This window comes from Passer montanus, unplaced genomic scaffold (genome assembly GCF_014805655.1).
Source record: "Passer montanus isolate IOZ18808 unplaced genomic scaffold, ASM1480565v1 scaffold451, whole genome shotgun sequence".
Taxonomy (NCBI): domain Eukaryota; kingdom Metazoa; phylum Chordata; class Aves; order Passeriformes; family Passeridae; genus Passer; species Passer montanus.
The window spans coordinates 3,988-22,841 of NW_024369385.1; the positions used below are offsets into that span (position 1 = coordinate 3,988).

At 57.5% G+C, this 18,854-nt stretch overlaps 1 protein-coding gene across 1 annotated transcript in view; it reads right to left on the reverse strand.

Annotated features, from left to right (window-relative positions):
- Nucleotides 1-637: 637 nt before the first annotated feature.
- The window catches only part of LOC120508188 (DNA (cytosine-5)-methyltransferase 1-like), a 29,642-nt gene continuing 11,425 nt past the window's right edge, over nt 638-18,854 (reverse strand). Inside the window, exons 11-28 of the mRNA XM_039721560.1 lie at nt 18,688-18,835; nt 18,309-18,424; nt 16,835-17,036; nt 16,623-16,756; nt 16,360-16,533; nt 14,900-15,121; nt 12,592-12,784; nt 11,535-11,625; nt 11,116-11,247; nt 10,137-10,419; nt 7,974-8,115; nt 6,947-7,110; nt 4,984-5,164; nt 3,587-3,782; nt 3,085-3,498; nt 2,353-2,540; nt 1,289-1,379; nt 638-738 (exon numbers count right to left, since the gene is read on the reverse strand). Of these exons, the coding sequence (XP_039577494.1) occupies nt 638-738; nt 1,289-1,379; nt 2,353-2,540; nt 3,085-3,498; nt 3,587-3,782; nt 4,984-5,164; nt 6,947-7,110; nt 7,974-8,115; nt 10,137-10,419; nt 11,116-11,247; nt 11,535-11,625; nt 12,592-12,784; nt 14,900-15,121; nt 16,360-16,533; nt 16,623-16,756; nt 16,835-17,036; nt 18,309-18,424; nt 18,688-18,835 (3,172 nt within the window). The remainder of the gene's footprint in view (nt 739-1,288; nt 1,380-2,352; nt 2,541-3,084; nt 3,499-3,586; nt 3,783-4,983; nt 5,165-6,946; nt 7,111-7,973; nt 8,116-10,136; nt 10,420-11,115; nt 11,248-11,534; nt 11,626-12,591; nt 12,785-14,899; nt 15,122-16,359; nt 16,534-16,622; nt 16,757-16,834; nt 17,037-18,308; nt 18,425-18,687; nt 18,836-18,854) is intronic.

Here is an 18,854-nt window from a genome sequence, read left to right on the forward strand (position 1 = left end):
ACCACTAATGACAGGTGTGACAGGTACCACAAATGACAGGTGTGACAGGTATGACAGGTACCACAGGTGTGACAGGTACCACTAATGACAGGTGTGACAGGTACCACAAATGACAGGTGTGACAGGTATGACAGGTACCACAGGTGTGACAGGTACCACTAATGACAGGTGTGACAGGTATCATTAATGACAGGTGTGACAGGTATCACTAGTGACAGGTGTGACAGGTGGCATTAATGACAGGTGTGACAGGTATGACAGGTGCCACAGGTGTGACAGGTGTCACCAGACAGGTGCCACAGGTGTGGCAAGTGTGACAAGTGGCATTAATAACAAGTGCCACAGGTGTGACAGGAACCACAGCTGTGACAGGTGGCATTAATGACAGCTGTGACAGGTACCACAGGTATGACAGGTACCACAGGTATGACAGGTGCCACAGGTATGACAGGTGCCACAGGTATGACAGGTGCCACAGGTGTGGTAGGTACCGCAGATGCCACCCCTGACAGGTGTGACAGGTGCCAGCCCACCAGGCGTGCCAGGTGTCCCCAGAGGTGTCCCCAGGTGTCCCCGGTGTCACTCCTGCCATGTGTCCCAGGTGTCCCCAATGTCCCCAGAGGTGTCCCCAGAGGTGTCACTCACCATCCTCTCCTCCCTCCTCCTCCACCTGGTCAGCCCAGCTGGGCTTGGAGCTGCGGGGACACGAGGCGGCTCCGGACGGGACAGCGCGGGGACCTGCGGGGACAGAGGGGACACTGAGAGGGGACACTGAGGGGACAGCGCGGGGACCTGCGGGGACAGAGGGGACACTGAGAGGGGACAGGGAGGGGACCTGCGGGGACAATGGGGGGACAGTGAGGGGGGACAGGGAGGGGACAGGGAGGGGACAGGGAGGGGACACTGAGAGGGGACAGGGAAGGGACACCTTGGGGATGACTGCGGCAGTCACCCAGTGCTCACTCAGGGTCACTCAGGGGTCAGCAGTCACTCAGGGGTCACTCAGGGTCAGTGGTCACTCACTGGTCACTCAGGGGTCACTCAGGTTCACTCACTGGTCACTCAGGGTCACTGGTCTCTCAGGGTCACTCAGAGCCATCGGTCACTCAGGGTCACTGGCGGTCACTCAGGGGTCACTCAGGGGTCACTCACTGGTCACTCAGGAGTCACTCACGAGTCATTCAGATCACTCAGGGTCACTCACTGGTCACTCAGGGTCACTCACTGGTCACTCACTGGTCACTCAGGGTCACTCATCGGTCACTCAGGGTCACTGGCGGTCACTCACCGGCCGTGTCCTGGCGCAGCTTGGCCGCAGCGCAGGCCTTGATCTCCAGCCCGATGGCCTTGGCCAGGGGAGGCGGCACCGCATTGCCCACCTGGGGACACGGGGACAGCGTGACACAGGGACAGGGACAGAGTGACACAGGGACAGGGGGACAGGGACAGGGACAGGGGGACAGGGACAGGGGGACAGAGTGACACAGGGACAAGGACACAGGGAGAGAAGGACAGTGACAGAGGGAGAGGGACAGGGGCACAGAGACAGGGACGCAGGGACCCAGGGTTTTGTTGCACCGTGGGGGCTCAGGCAGCCCCAATTCCCTGGTTTTCACCCAAACCCCACAACATTCCCCTCGGGATCCGGCTCCTCTCCCGCCTGGGGCAGGCCCGGGGCCGGGCAGAGCCTTCTCCTCCCGGGGAGGAATTCGGGTGGATTCGCTCCAGGACTCGGCCCCCGCTGCTGCTGCTCAGCCCCGGGCAGCGGGATGCGCTGGAGATCCCGTTCCCGCTTTTCCAGGGAATCCCATCCCCGGCTGTCGGATCCCAGCGCGTCCCGGTTCCTCCCAGCACGGAGCTGCCCCGGGAGCAGCGGGAATTCCCAGGCTCAGGGACCAGGGTGTCCAGAGCCAGGGCGTGAATTCCATCCCCCTCGGCTGATTCCAGAGGTTCCCTCTCCTGGGAAACCCCTGGGATGGGCTCAGTGTGCGCTGGAGCAAAACCAGTTTGGGACTGGGACCAGTCTGGGATCAAACCGTTTCCTTCGCTCTCTTTCCAAGAATTAATTTTATTTTTCCAGTGGATCTGGAACAGGGAACGTTGAGGTTTGGATTGTTTGGGTTTGTCTTTTTTTTTTTTCCTTCCCTTGTGTCTGGATGCGTTCCCAGCCAAACACCGAAAATGAAATTTTTCTTCTTCTTCCCAGTGAGAAAATTCCTTCTTTTCTGGGCAGAAGCGCCGGGGTCGGGGTGGAACTGCCCCGATCCCCGATTTGGGAATGCAGAGCCGGGAGAAGAGGCTCAGGGGAAGGCTGGGATCGCTGCAGGGATCCCGCCCCGCTGGCTCCCGCACCCTGCGACCCCAAACGCTCGGGGGAAGGGAAGGGAGGAATTCCCGGCTGCAGGAAAGGGGGAGATGCCCAGGTCGGATCAGCTCCCGCTGGATCCGCGGCTGGATCCCGCCCCGGTGGTTTTTGGGTCCCGCGGTGCCCGCAGGTCTGCGGGAGGAGCCGGCAGCGGCTCTGGGGTCGCTGCCGCCCCCTTGTCAGGGTTCACTCGCTGGTCACTCAGGGGTCACTCAGAGCCATCGGTCACTCAGGGTCACTGGTGGTCACTCAGTGGTCACTCAGGGGTCACTCAGGGTCACTCACTGGTCACTCAGGGGTCACTCAGGGGTCACTCAGGGTCACTCAGGGGTCACTCAGGGGTCACTCACTGGTCACACAGGGTCACTCAATGGTCACTCAGGGGTCACACAGGGTCACTCACTGGTCACTCGTGGTCACTCAGGGGTCACTCAGGGGTCACTCACTGGTCACTCAGGGGTCACTCAGAGCCATTGGTCACTCAGGGTCACTGGTCACTCACTGGTCACTCAGGGGTCACTCAGAGCCATCGGTCACTCAGGGTCACTGGCGGTCACTCAGGGGTCACTCAGGGGTCACTCACTGGTCACTCAGGAGTCACTCACGAGTCATTCAGATCACTCAGGGTCACTCACTGGTCACTCAGGGTCACTCACTGGTCACTCACTGGTCACTCAGGGTCACTCATCGGTCACTCAGGGTCACTGGCGGTCACTCACCGGCCGTGTCCTGGCGCAGCTTGGCCGCAGCGCAGGCCTTGATCTCCAGCCCGATGGCCTTGGCCAGGGGAGGCGGCACCGCATTGCCCACCTGGGACAGGGGTGGCCGTTGGAGACCATCAAACCCAACCACTGGGACACGGTGGCCACTGGCCACCCCCAGCAGCCCCACCCAAGGTCTGGGCCAACGATGACCACCGGCCGCCCCCAGCCCCGCGCGCCGGCCGTGCCCGCGGCTCCGCGGCCCCACCTGCTTGCCCATGGGCTCGGGGTTGGTGACGGTGGTGCTGAAGAAGCCGTCCCACTCCAGGCGCCCGTAGAGCCCGGCCCAGTGGTTGTGCCGGTTGCCGGTGTGCGGGAGGCACCAGGGGATGAGCGTGTTGAACTGCCGGTCGGCCGGGTCGCACGGCTTCCCTGGCAAACGCCAAAAAACACCCGGAATTTCGGCACAAAGACAACGCCGGCCCACCTGGGGACGTGGTTACGGGGGGCCACCACGCACCTTCGGCGCAGGAGCAGACGCCGCGCAGGGCGCCGGAGCTGCTGCGGCCGTTCTTGCGCTCGTGGTGGGTGTAGCGCAGCTTGCGCGTGGTGGTGCCGTCCGAGAGCCGCACCTCGATGTTGGGCAGGTCCCGCCAGTCGGAGCCGGGCGCCAGCGGGATGTGCCGCATCCGCGCCGCCACCAGCGCGCTCATGTCCTGCCGCGGCCGGCCCGGCGTCACCGCGGGCCCGGCGGGGGCAGCGGGGGATGTTGGGCATCAATGGGGGGTGTTGGGCATCAATGAGGGGCGTTGGGCATCAATGGGGGACGTTGAGGGTGTTGGGTGTCAATGGGGGGTGTTGGACATCAGTGGGGGATGTTGGGTGTCAATGGGGGGAGTTGGGCACCAATGGGGGATGATGGGTATCAATGGAGGGTGTTGGACACCCATGGGGGACGTTGGGCACCAATAGGGGGTGTTGGGCATCAATAGGGGGTGTTGGGCACCAATGGGGGGTGTTGGGTGTCAATGGGGGGTGTTGGGTGTCAATGGGGGGCGTTGGACACCATTGGGGGGTGTTGGGCACCAAAGGGTGGCACGGGGCACCAATGGGTGGCACCGGGCACCACTGGGGGCGTTGGGCACCATTGGGTGGCACGGGGCACCAATGGGTGGCACTGGGCACCATTGGGGACGTTGGGCACCATTGGGTGGCACTGGGCACCATTGGGGACGTTGGGCACCATCGGGGAGGGTTGGTGCTCAGGGGACTCGCAGGGACAGGTGGCTCCCAGTGGATTCAGTGGCTCCCAAGGGATCCAGCCGATCCCAGAGCTCCCACCAGGCTCCCAGGGGACAATGGACAATGGGACAATGGACAATGGGACAATGGACAATCCCAAGGGATCCCAGAGCTCCCACCAGGCTCCCAGCCACCTCCACCATTCCCAAACCCACCATCCCCACCATTTCCCAGTATCTCCACCATCCCCACCACCTCCACCATTCCCAAACCCACCATCCCCACCACCTCCACCATTCCCAAAATCACCATTCCCAAGACATTCACCATTCCCAGTATCTCCAGCAGTTCCCAAAATCACCGTTCCCAAACCCACCATTCCCAAACCCACCATCCCCACCACTTCCACCATTCCCACCACCTCCACCATTCCCAAAATCACCATTCCCAAGACATTCACCATTCCCAGTATCTCCACCAGTTCCCAAATCCATCATTCCCAAACCCACCATTCCCACCACCTCCACCATTCCCACCATCCCCACCACCTCCACCATCCCCACCACCTCCACCATTCCCACGACTCCCCCATCCCGATTTCGGGCACGGCCGCCCCGGGAGGCCGCGGGGCCGCTGCGGTGGGACGCGGTGGGATCTGGTGGATCCCGTCCCCACCTTGCAGATGTGATCCCTGAGGATGGGCTGGTACTGGGAGCCGCGGATCTGCCGCTGGAACCACGACTGGGGCTCGCCGTTGTAGGAGATCTCCAGCGCCGAGGCGCCGTTGCGGATCTCGGGCAGGTCCGACATCGTGTCCCGCACCGTGATGGTGCGGAACGGGCCCGAGTACGTCCTGCGGGGACAGAATTCCCGACTCGGAACTTCCCACTCGGAGCTCCCAACTTGGAACTCCCAACTCGGAACTCCCAGCTTGGAACCCCCAACTCAGAATTCCCAACTCGGAACTCCCAGCTTGGAATCCCAGCTTGGAATTCCCAACTCGGAACTCCCAGCTTGGAGCCCCCAACTCGGAACTCTCAACACCAAAATCCCCAACTCGGAATTCCCCGCTTGAAACTTCCAACTCGGAACTGCGACTTGGAGCTCCCAACGCGGAACTCTCAACTCGTAACTCCCCACTTGGAACCCCAACTTGGAACTCCCAACTTGGAATTCCCAACTCAGAATTCCCAACTCGGAACTCCCCACTTGGAGCTCCCAACTCGGAACTTCCAACTCAGAATTCTCAACTTGGAACTCTCAACTCTGAACTCCCAACACCAAAATCCCCAACTCAGAATTCCCAACTTGGAACCCCAGCTTGGAATTCCCAACTCAGAATTCTCAACTTGGAACTCCCAACTTGGAATTCACCACTTGGAACTCCCAACTCGGAACTCCCAACATGGAATTCCCCACTTGGAACTCCCAACTCGGAACTCCCAACACCAAAATCCCCAACTCAGAATTCCCAACTCAGAACTCCCAACTTGGAACTCCTAACTTGGAACTCCCAACTCGGAATTCCCAACTTGGAACTCTCAACTCAGAACTCCCAACTCGGAATTCCCAACTTGGAACTCTCTACTCTGAACTCCCAACACCAAAATCCCCAGCTCAGAATTCCCAACTTGGAACCCCCAGCTTGGAACTTCCAACTCAGAATTCTCAACTTGGAACTCCCAACTTGGAATTCCCAACTCAGAATTCCCAACTTGGAACTCCTAACTTGGAATTCCCAACTCGGAACTCCCAACTCGGAATTCCCAACTCGGAACTCCCAACTCGGAATTCCCAACTTGGAACTCCTAACTTGGAATTCCCCACTTGGAATTCCCCACTTGGAACTCCCAATGTGGAATTCCCAACTCGGAACCCCCAGCTTGGAACTCCCAACTCAGAATTCTCAACTTGGAACCCCCAACTTGGAACTTCCAACTCAGAACTCCCAACTTGGAATTCCCAACCGGGAACTCCTAACTCGCAATTCCCCACTCGGAATCCCCAAGTGCTGAATTGCCAAACCGGAATTCCCGACACGAAATTCCCAACTCGGAATGGCCAAACTGGTATTCCCGACAGGAAATTCCCAACTCAGAACTGCCAAAGCGGAATTCGGAGGGGCAGTTCTGCCTTTGAGGGGCAGTTCCTGGAGGAACTGTGGTGGCCATGGCCATGTGGAGCCCTCATGGAGATGGGAATGTCCCCAGAGCCACCAGAGGGGACAGATCTGTCCTGGGAGGGACAGGTCCTGAGGGAACTGTGGTGGCCATGGCCATGTGGAGCCCTCATGGAGGTGGGAATGTCCCCAGAGCCACCCGAGGGGACAGTTCTGTCCTTGGAGGGGACAGTTCTGCCTTTGAGGGACAGTTCTGGCTTTGAGGGGACAGTTCTGCCTTTGAGGGACAGTTCCTGGGGGAACTGTGGTGGCCATGGCCTTGTGGAGCCCTCATGGAGGTGGGAATGTCCCCAGAGCCACCCGAGGGGACAGTTCTGTCCTTGGAGGGACAGTTCTGTCCTTGGAGGGGACAGTTCTGCCTTGGAGGGGCAGTTCTGCCTTTGAGGGGCAGTTCCTGGAGGAACTGTGGTGGCCATGGCCATGTGGAGCCCTCATGGAGATGGGAATGTCCCCAGAGCCGTGATGTTGCTGACGAACTTCTTGTCGTCCACCACGACGCTGAGCTGGCAGGCGCGGGGCGCGAACACGTGCAGGGGCTCGGGGAACATGGGCAGCTTCCCGCCCGCCGCCGCCGCCAGCACGATGGCGCGGCGCCGCGTCTGCGCCACGCCGTACTGCCCGGCCTGCGGGGACAACCGCGCCGGGACGTCACCGAGCGGGCACGGGGACAGGGCCACCAGGGGACAGATCTGTCCTGGGAGGGACAGGTCTGTCCTTGGAGGGACAGTTCCTGGAGGAACTGTGGTGGCCATGGCCATGTGGAACCCTCATGGAGGTGGGAATGTCCCCAGAGCCACCCAAGGGGACAGTTCTGTCCTTGGAGGGACAGTTCTGGCTTTGAGGGACAATTCCTGGAGGAACTGTGGTGGCCATGGCCATGTGGAACCCTCATGGAGGTGGGAATGTCCCCAGAGCCACCCAAGGGGACAGTTCTGTCCTTGGAGGGACAGTTCTGCCCTTGGAGGGGACAGTTCTGCCTTTGAGGGACAGTTCCTGGAGGAACTGTGGTGGCCATGGCCTTGTGGAGCCCTCATGGAGGTGGGAATGTCCCCAGAGCCACCCAAGGGGTCTTTGGAGGGAGTGGGCATGGCCCAAGAGGCACCCAAGGGGACAATTCCTGAGGGACAGGGGTGGGAATGGCCCCAGTCACCCTAGGGGACAATTCCTGAGGGACAGGGGTGGAGATGTCCCCAAAGCCACCCAAGGAGTCAATTCCTCCTTTGGAGAACCCGTCCCCTCTGGGAACGTCCCCAAAGCCACCCAAGGAGTCAATTCCCCCTTTGAAGGACCTGTCCCCTCTGGGAACGTCCCCAAAGCCACCCAAGGAGTCAATTCCCCCTTTGAAGGACCAAGTGACCAACCGGGAATTGGCCAATTCCCAAGTGACAACTTGTCTGGGAACGTCCCCAAGGAGCGACACGACCAACATTCCTCAGGGTGCCAAAAAAGGGTTTTTTGCCCCCAAAAGCAGCCCTGGAGACCCTACCTGGAGCACCCCGAAGGTGCACTGGTAGCCCATGCGCACCAGGCAGCGCAGGGTCAGCTTGAGCACCATGGACCTCTTGAAGGACACGAAATTCCGGACGTTCTCCAGCAGGAAGAAGCGCGGCCGGTAATAATCGCAGTAACTGCGGGGACAGCGGGACGTCGGCGTGGCCGGGGGACGTGGGGGGGTCTCACCCCAAAAATCCCCTCCATCGCCCCAAAAAATCACCTCCACACCCACCTTGGGACACCAGATGGGGTCTCACCCCAAAAATCCCCTCCATCGCCCCAAAAAATCCCATCCACATCCACCAGGAGACACCAGATGGGGTCTCACCCCAAAAATCCCCTCCACTGCCCCAAAAATCCTCTCCACATCCATGAGGGGACACCAGCTGGGGTCTCACCCCAAAAATCTCCTCTATTGCCCCAAAAATCCCCTCCATCGCCCCAAAAAATCCCATCCACATCCACCAGGAGACAACAGATGGGGTCTCACCCCAAAAATCTCCTCTATTGCCCCAAAAATCCCCTCCATCGCCCCAAAAAATCCTCTCCACATCCATGAGGGGACACCAGCTGGGGTCTCACCCCAAAAATCCCCTCCACGCCCATGAGGAGACACCAGATGGAGTCTCACCCCAAAAACCCCCTCCACACCCACCAGAGGACACCAGCTGGGGTCTCACCTCCCAAACCCCCCCCAGACCCACCAGGAGACACCAGCTGGGGTCTCACCCCAAAAATCCCCTCCATTGCCCCAAAAAATCCTCTCCACACCCACCAGGAGACACCAGCTGGGGTCTCACCCCAAAAATCCCCTCCATTGCCCCAAAAAATCCTCTCCACACCCACCAGGAGACACCAGCTGGGGTCTCACCCCAAAAATCCCCTCCATCACCTCAAAAAATCCCATCTGCAGCCATGAGGGGACACCAGATGGGGTCTCACCCCCAAAAATCTCCTCTATTGCCCCAAAAATCCCCTCCACACCCATGAGGGGACACCAGATGGGGTCTCACCCCAAAAACCCTCTCCATCACCCCAAAAAATCCATACCACATCCATGAGGAGACACCAGCTGGGGTCTCACCTCCCAGAAATCCCCTCCACACCCATGAGGGGACATCGGATGGGGTCTCACCTCCCAAAAAGCCCCCCCAGACCCACCTGAGGACACCAGCTGGGGTCTCACCCCAAAAATCCCCTCCATCACCCCAAAAATCCCCTCCATTTCCCCAAATAACCCCATCCACACCCACGAGGAGACACCAGCTGGGCTCTCACCTCCCAAAACCCCACCCAGACCCACGAGGGGACACCAGATGGGGTCTCACCCCAAAAATCCCCTCCACACCAATGAGGAGACACCAGCTGGGGTCTCACCTCCCCAAACCCCCCCCAGACCCACGAGGAGACACCAGCTGGGGTCTCACCTCCCAAAAGTCTGCTCCACACCCACCTTGCGACACCAGCTGGGGTCTCACCCCAAAAATCCCCTCCACACCAATGAGGAGACACCAGCTGGGGTCTCACCTCCCCAAACCCCCCCCAGACCCACGAGGAGACACCAGATGGGGTCTCACCCCAAAAACCCTTTCCATCATCCCAAAAATCCTCTCCACACCCACCAGAGGACACCAGCTGGGCTCTCACCTCCCAAAAATCCGCTCCACACCCATGAAGGGACACCACATGGGGTCACGCCCCAAAAAACAACCTCTTAACACCCACGAGGGGACGCCAGCTGGGGTCTCACCCCAAAAAACAACCTCTCCACACCCACGAGGCTCTCACCTCCCAAAAATCCCCTCCACACCCATCTTGGGACACCAACTGGGGTCTCACCTCCCAAACCCCCCCCAGACCCACCAGGAGACACCAGATGGGGTCTCACCCCCCAAAAAGCCCCCCCAGACCCACCTTGGGACACCAGCTGGGGTCTCACCCCAAAAATCCCCTCCACACCAATGAGGAGACACCAGCTGGGGTCTCACCTCCCAAAAGTCTGCTCCACACCCACCTTGCGACACCAGCTGGGGTCTCACCCCAAAAAACAACCTCTCCACACCCCCGAGGGGACGCCAGGTGGGGTCTCACCTCCCAAAAAGACCCCCCAGACCCACCTTGGGACGCCAGGTGGGGTCTCACCCCAAAAACCCACCTGAGGAAGGAGACCACCAGGGAGTTCTTGAACTTGGAGTAGGTGCGCGAGTTGAAGCGGTTCATGCCGCTGAAGCCCTGGCACGGGGGGCCACCACAGAGCATCTCCACGTCGCCCTTCTGGGGCAGCTTCTGGCCCAAGGCGTTGGTCCTCTCGCCGGCCATGACCAGCTTGAGCAGCACGTTGCAGTCCTCGGTGAACACCGTGGTGCCGGGGTTGTTGAGCCGGAACGCCTGCGCCGCCGGCTCCCACATCTCGATGGCCCACAGCGTCTCCGAGACCCCTGGGGGGGGCGGGGGTGGTGGGAGTGGGCACGGATGGGCACTGGGAACGGGCATGGATGGGCACTGGGAGTGGGCAGGGGTGGGCAGGGGTGGGCAGGGGTGGGCACTGGGATGGGCACTGGGAATGGGCAGGGATGGGCACTGGGGATGGATACTGGGAATGGGCAGGGATGGGCACTGGGATGGGCACTGGGAACGGGCAGGGATGGGCACTGGGATGGACAGGAGTGCATGGGAATGGGCAGGGATGGGCACTGGGATGGGCACTGGGAACGGGCAGGGATGGGCACTGGGATGGACACTGGGGTGGGCACTGGGAATGGGCAGGGATGGGCACTGGGGATGGACAGTGGGGTAGGTGGGAATGGGCAGGGTTGTATGGGAATGGTGAGGGATGGGCATTGGGATTGGGCATTGGGATGGGCATTGGGGATGGGCACTGGGAACGGGCATGGATGGGCACTGGGAGTGGGCAGGTGGGTGGAAATGCCCAGAGCTGGGTGGGGATGCCCAGAGCCAGGTGGGAATGCCCAGATCCAGGTGGGGATGCCCAGAGCCAGGTTGGAATGCCCAGAGCCAGGTTGGATCCCCCAGGGCCGGGCACGGGCACCGTCCATCGGGTTTGCCATCCCCCGTGGGACCCTCCCTGCCCCTGCCAGGCCCGGCCGTGCCCCCGCCCCGGGCACTGCCCTCACCTGCCTGGTGGAAGCCCTCGGAGAGGCCCCCGCAGCCGGAGAACACGTCCAGGGTCCTCAGCTTGGGCACGGGTGGCACTGCCAGCTGCTGCTGGCTCTGCTCCGCGCCCGCCGCCTTCCCCTTGCCCTTCCCTGCAGAGCGCCGGGCACGGCTCGGTCCTGCTCTTCCTCCTCCTGCTCCTCCTCCTCCTCCTCCTCCTCCTCCTCCTCCTCCTCCTCTCCTCCTCCTCCTCCTCCGCTCATCCTGCACCTCCCAGAGCTTTTCTGCCCCTTTTTTACCCATTTTATGCCCCTTTTTTACCCATTTCTGCCCCTTTTCTACCCATTTTCTGCCCCTTTTTCCAGCCCCTACCCCACTTCTTTTCCACCCCATTTTCTGCCCATTTTTACCCCATTTTTCTGCCCCTTTTTTACCCATCCTTTCCCTTTTCCCTTCCCCTTCCCTTTGTTCCCGGAGCTCCGGGCATGGTTGGGAGGATCCTCAAAGCTCTTGGTTTTGGCGTTGTAAGCCTGGAAAAAAACCCAAAAAATCCCCATTTCACCAGAATCCCCCATTTTTCACCATCCCTGGTGTCTCCAGACCTCCAGGAACTCATCCAGACCTCCAGGAACTCATCCAGACCTCCAGGAACTCATCCAGACCTCCAGGAACTCATCCTGACCTCCAGGAACTCATCCACAAACCCATCTCCTCCACATCAAACCCACCTGGAGACCCCAGAACCTCCCATTTTCACCATCCCTGGTGCCTCCAGACCTCCAGGAACTCATCCAGACCTCCAGGAACTCATCCAGACCTCCAGGAACTCATCCAGACCTCCAGGAACTCACCCACAAACCCAACTCCTCCATGTCAAACCCACCTGGAGACCCCAGCACCCCAACTTTGCTCCATCCCTGGTGTCTCCAGACCTCCAGGAACCCATCCAGGTCCTTGAAAACCCAGTGTAGTATCCAAAACTTATTCTCCAAAATTTCAGAACCGGCCCCAAATCCAACTCCTCCATGGAAAACCACCCAGAACCCCAACTTTGCTCCATCCCTGGTGTCTCCAGACCTCCAGGAACTCCTCCAGACCTCCAGGAACTCCTCCAGACCTCCAGGAACTCCTCCAGACCTCCAGGAACTCCTCCAGACCTCCAGGAACTCCTCCAGACCTCCAGGAACTCCTCCAGACCTCCAGGAACTCCTCCAGACCTCCAGGAACTCCTCCAGACCTCCAGGAACTCCTCCAGACCTCCAGGAACTCCTCCAGACCTCCAGGAACTCCTCCAGACCTCCAGGAACTCCTCCAGACCTCCAGGAACTCCTCCAGACCTCCAGGAACTCCTCCAGACCTCCAGGAACTCCTCCAGACCTCCAGGAACTCACCCACAAACCCAACTCCACCACGTCAAACCCACCTGGAGACCCCAGCACCCCCACTTTTCTCCCTCCCTGCTGTCCCCAGCCCCCTGGTCTCCCCGCACCCCTCACCTCCAGGAAGTAGAAGCGGTCGGGGCCGCCGGCCGAGTAGTCCTGGATGCTCTCGGGCAGGTCCTCGCCGTAGAGCACGGAGCAGCGGCCCTGCACCGCCCGGAACTCCACGGTGGCCTCCTCGTCGCTCCAGTAGAGCAGGTTGATGTCGGCATGGTAGCTCGCCTTGGTGGACTTGTGGGTGTTCTCGGGCCTGGAGGTGGCCGGGAGAACGGCGGGATTAGGGGAGGAACGAGGTGGGTTCTCCTCGAGGTGGGCTCTCCTCGAGGTGGGTTCTCCTCGAGGTGGGGTTGGCTGGAGAGGGGATTTGGGGTGGGATGGAGGGAAGGCTGGGAGAGGTTGAGGAAAATGGGGTTTAAGGGAGCTTGAGGCAGCAGGAGATGTCCAAAGATGGCACAAGATGTCCGAAGACCTCCCACGACATCCAAAGAAATTCAAGGACATCTCAAGACATCCAAAAATGTCCCAAAATATCCAAAGACCTCCCACGACATCCAAAGAATTCAAAGAAATTCAAAGACATCTCAAGACATCCAAAAATGTTCCAAAGTATCCAAAGATACAAAAAAAAAAAATCCAAGGATGTCCAAAGAAGTCCAAAGATATCCAAAGACATCTCAAGACATGGCAGAACATCCAAAAATGTCCCAAAATATCCAAAGATACCCAAAAAATTCCAAAGAAGTCCAAAGACATCCAAAGACATCCAAAGATGTCACAAGATGTCCAAAGACCTCCCACGATATCCAAAGAAGTCCAAACACATCCAAAGATATCTCAAGACATCTAAAAATGACCCAAAATATCCAAAGATACCAAAAAAATATCCAAAGATGTCCAAAGAAGTCCAAAGACATCTCAAGACATCTAAAAATGACCCAAAATATCCAAAGATACCAAAATAAAAATGCAAAGATGTCCAAAGAAGTCTAAAGACATTCAAAGACATCTCAAGACATGGCAGGACATCCAAAAACGTCCCAAAATATCCAAAGATACAAAACAAAAAAAAAAAATTCCAAAGGCATCCAAAGAAGTCCAAAGAAATCCAAAGACTTCTCAAGATACGCCAGGACATCCAAAAACATCCCAAAATATCCAAAGATACAAAAAAAACCCCCCAAAGAAGTCCAAAGACATCAAAAGACATCTCAAGACATGGAAGGACATCCAAAAATGACCCAAAATATCCAAAGATACCCCAAAAAAATTCCAAAGATGTCCAAAGAAGTCCAAAGACATCTCAAGACATCTAAAAACGTTCCAAAGTATCCAAAGATACCAAAAAAATATCCAAAGATGTCTAAAGAAGCCAAAAGACATCCAAAGATATCTCAAGACATGGCAGGACACCCAAAAATGTCCAAAATATCCAAAGACCTCCCACGACATCCAAAGAATTCAAAGAAATTCAAAGATATCTCAAGACATGGCAGGACATCCAAAAACGTCCCAAAATATCCAAAGATACCCCAAAAAAATTCAAATATGCCCAAAGAAATCCAAAGACATCCATAGACATCTCAAGACGTGCCAGGACATCCAAACATGTCCCAAAATATCCAAAGATACCCCAAAAAAATTCCAAAGATGTCCAAAGAAGTCCAAAGACATCCAAAGACATCTCAAGACATGGCAGAACATCCAAAGATGTCCTAAAATATCCAAAGATACCAAAAAAATTCCAAAGATGTCCAAAGAAGTCCAAAGACATCTCAAGACATCCAAAAAGTCCCAAAATATCCAAAGATACCCCTCAAAAAATCCAAATATGTCCAAAGAAGTCCAAAGACATCCGAAGATGTCCCATCAGGACCATCCAACTCCATGGACTTCTACCCCAATTCCCGGCACTGCTCACGCCACCGACCCCAAATCCTCACCAATTTTGGGAGCATTTTCCCAACTTTGGAAACCCTCAAAAATCCAAAGATGTCCAAAGAAGTCCAAAGACATCCAAAGATGTCCCATCAGGACCATCCAACTCCATGGACTTCTACCCCAATTCCCGGCACTGCTCACGCCACCGACCCCAAATCCTCACCAATTTTGGGAGCATTTTCCCAACTTTGGAAACCCTCATGGATTTGGGGACAAAATTCCCGATTTTGAGGTCAACTTTGGGACAATCCTTCCAATTTTGTGAGAATTTTTCCAACTGGGAAGGTCCAACAAGGATCATCCAAGTCGGGAAGTCAACCAAGACCCTCCAAAGATTTGGGCCAAACCACATCAAGCCCTGCTTTCACCACCAACTCCAAACCTTCCCAGACCCCCAAAACGCCCCCAAACCCCCTGGATTCGGCACCTGTAGAACTTGTAGATGCAGAGCTTGATGTCGGCCTCGTTGGGTTTGCCGTTGCCGCGCAGGCTGCAGAAGATGCTCTTGATGCGGCCCACGCGGAACGGGTCGGGCGCGTCCAGGTTGCTGCCCTTGATGTACTCCGAGTACTTGCGGTAGTGCTCGGGGTGCAGCTCCTCGTCCACCGCCTCCTTCTTGGGCCTCTTGGCCGGGCTGGCCGGCTTCACGCTGGGGGATCGGGGAAAACGTCCCAAAAACGTCCCAAAAACGCAAAAAAAAGTCCCAAAAACGTCCCAGAAACCTCCCAAAAATGCCACAAAAACGTCCAAAAAAGTCCCAAAAAACGCCCCAAAAACGTCCCAAAAAATGTCCCAAAAACATCCCAAAAACGTCACAAAAACGCCCCAAAAACGTCCCAAAAATGTCCGAAAAAAAGTCCCAAAAACGTCCCCAAAAATGTCCCAAAAAACGTCCCAAAACCGCCCCAAAAATGGCCAAAAACCGTCCCAAAAACGTCCCAAAAATGTCCCAAAAAAGTCCCAAAAACGCCCCAAAAATGTCCCGAAAATGTCCTGAAAACGCCCCAAAAACCATCCCAAAAACGCCCCAAAAACATCCCAAAAATGGTCCCAAAAATGCCCCAAAAAAGTCCCAAAAATGCCCCAAAAAACGTCCCAAAAACGCCCCAAAAACGGTCCCAAAAATGCCCCAAAAAAGGTCCCATAAATGCCTCAAAAAACGTCCCAAAATTTGGGTGAAGATTTGGAATTGAAGGATCTTGGAAGGGTTTTCCAGCCTTGACCCCAATTTTTTTGTCAAAAGTTGGGTGAGAAGTTGGAATTGAGGGATCTTGGAAGGGTTTTCCAGCCTTGACCCCAATTTTTTTGTCAAAAGTTGGGTGAGAAGTTGGAATTGAGGGATCTTGGAGGGGTCTCCAAACCTTAATGAGTTCTATAATTCCATAATTCCAATTTGTCCACCAAAAGTTGGGTCAAGATTTGGAATTAAGGGGTCTTGGAAGGGTCTTCCAACCTTGATTCCAATTTTTTTTTTCTCAAAAGTTGAGTGAAAAGTTGGAATTGAGGGATCTTGGAAGGCTTTGCCAGCCCTGACACCAAAAGTTGAGTGAAAAGTTGGAATTGAGGGATCTTGGAAGGCTTTTCCAGCCTTGACACCAAAAATTGGGTGAAGGTTTGGAATTGAGGGGTCTTGGCTGGGTCTCCTAACCTTAACTGGTTCTATGATTCCATAATTCCAATTTGTCCACCAGAAGTTGGGTGAAGATGCGGAATCAAGAGATCTTGGAAGGGTTTTCCAACCTTGACTCCATTTTTTTTTGTCAAAAGTTGGGTTAAGAGTTGGAATTGAGAGATCGTGGGGAGGTTTTAGAGCCTCAACTCCGTAATTTCAATTTATCCCCCCAAAATCCCCAAATCCCAGCCCAAGGGTGAGGTCCCCAAGCCCACCTGAAGGAGAAGGCGTCGGGCAGCAGGTAGACGCCGTCCCCCACCCGGTACTGGACGCCGTTCTTGGTGGCCACGGCGTAGAACATCTTGCCGTCGGCCTCCTCCAGCGGCTCGGCCACCTTGGGGATCTCCTTGTGCCTCACCTCGTCCAGGCGCGCGCAGCTCAAGCAGAACCTGCCGGAACACCACCACGTTCTCCAAAAAAAATCCATTTTTGGGGCGGGAAGAACCCAAAATTTTGGTTTTTCCACCCAAAAACGGACTTGTACTTGTTGTCCTCGGTGGGCTGCGCGTCGGGCGGGCTCTCGAAGCGCGCGTACTCCTGGTCGTACCACATCTGGTAGAAGTAGGTCCTCCCATCGTCTTCCACCATCTTGATCTCCGTGTCCAGCCCGCCCTGAAGGACAAAACCAGCGGGGTGGCCGCGATCGGCGGCGCCGACCGGCACCGGCCGGACCCGCGGCGCTGGCCCCACCTCCATGGCCCAGTTGTCCGAGGGCGCCTTGTAGATGACGTTGACCTTGCCGTGGATGTAGGACAGCTGCATGTCCTCGCACTCGTCCACCAGGAACAGCTCCAGGGGGTCCGAGGTGGCCCCCAGGACGGTGTCCGAGCCCGGGCAGAACCAGTGGGCATGGAACATCTGGCCACTGCTGTCCTCCCACATGGCCGTCACCCTGAGGGGCAGGAGGTGTGAGAGGGGACGTCCCCGTGTCCCCAAGCCCATGGGAGCAGGGAGAACCCAACCAGATTGGTGGGACCATTGGAGATGTCCCCATATCCCCAACCCCATGGGTGAAAGGAGAACCCACCTGGCTTGGTGGCAGCATTGGAGATGTCCCCAACCCCATGGGAGCAGGGAGAACCCACCAGGCTTGGTGGGATCATCAGGGACATCCCATGTCCCCAACCCCATGGGTGCAAGGAGAACCCACCAGGCTTGGTGGGATCATCAGGGATGTCTCCAACCCCATGGGAGAATGGAGAAACCACCAGGCTTGGTGGGATCATCAGGGATGTCTCCAACCCCATGGGTGCAAGGAGAACCCACCAGGCTTGGTGGGATCATCAGGGACATCCCATGTCCCCAACCCCATGGGAGCAGGGAGAACCCACCAGGCTTGGTGGGATCATCAGGGGATGTTGCCACATCCCCAGTCCCATGGGAGCAGAGAAAACCCACCTGGCTCGGTGGGATGATCGGGGACATCCCCTGTTCCCAACCCATGGGAGAATGGAGAACCCACCTGGCTTGGCGGGATCATTGGAGATGTCCCCATGTCCCCAACCCCATGGGTGCAAGAACCCACCAGGCTTGGTAGGATCATCAGGAACATCCTCTGTTCCCACCCCATGGGAGAATGGAGAGCCCACCAGGCTTGGTGGGATCATTGGAGATATCCTCATGTCCCCAACCCCATGGATGCAAGGAGAACCCACCAGGCTTGGTAGGATCATCAGGAACATCCTCTGTTCCCACCCCATGGGAGAATGGAGACCCACCTGGCCAGGTAGACGGTCTTGGTAGGGATGTCCCCGTGTCCCCACCCCTGTGGGAACACGGAGGACTCACCTGGCCAGGTAGAGGGGCTTGGTGGGGTCGTCGGGGCTCTCCATGGAAGAATGAAGAACACACCTGACTTGGTGGGATCATTGGGGTTGTCCTCAACCCACGGGAGAATGGAGAACCCACCAGGCTCGGTGGGAGCATTGGAGATGTCCCCAACACCACGGGAGAATGGAAAACCCGCTTGGCTTGGTGGGATCATCAGGGATGTCCCCATATCCCCAACCCCATGGAGAACGGAGAACCCACCAGGCTTGGTGGGATCATCAGGAACATCCTCTGTTCCCACCCCATGGGAGAATGGAGACCCACCTGGCCAGGCAGAGGCTCTCGGTGGGGATGTCCCCATGTCCCCACCCCTGTGGGAACATGGAGGACTCACCTGGCCAGGTAGAGGGGCTTGGTGGGGTCGTCGGGGCTCACGGACACGCAGTCGCCCACCTCCAGGGTCTCGGAGTCGATGCAGACGCGTTGGTAATAATCCTTCTTGCCGTCGCTCTGCCGGGGCACGGGGCCGTTACAGGTGCCGGCCTCACCTGGATGGGGCCTTCACCTGGATGGGGCCCTCACCTGGATGGGGCCCTCACCTGGATGGGGCCCTCACCTGGATGGGGCCCTCACCTGGATGGGGCCCTCACCTGGATGGGGCCCTCACCTGGATGGGGCCCTCACCTGGATGGGGCCTTCACCTGGATGGGTTCCCCTCACCTGGACACGTCCCCTCACCTTTCCAGGCCCCCTCACCTGCCCAGGTGCCTCACCTTGATGGGCTCCCCGACCCAGGAGATCCGGCTCTTGTTCTGCTTCTTCTTGCGGCCCTGCAGCATCTTCTTGGGCGAGGGCATCTCGGGGATGTTGTCATCGACCTCCTCGTCCTCGTCCGCCTCCCGCACCGCCAGGTTGGGACACCTGGGACGTCACCAGGGAC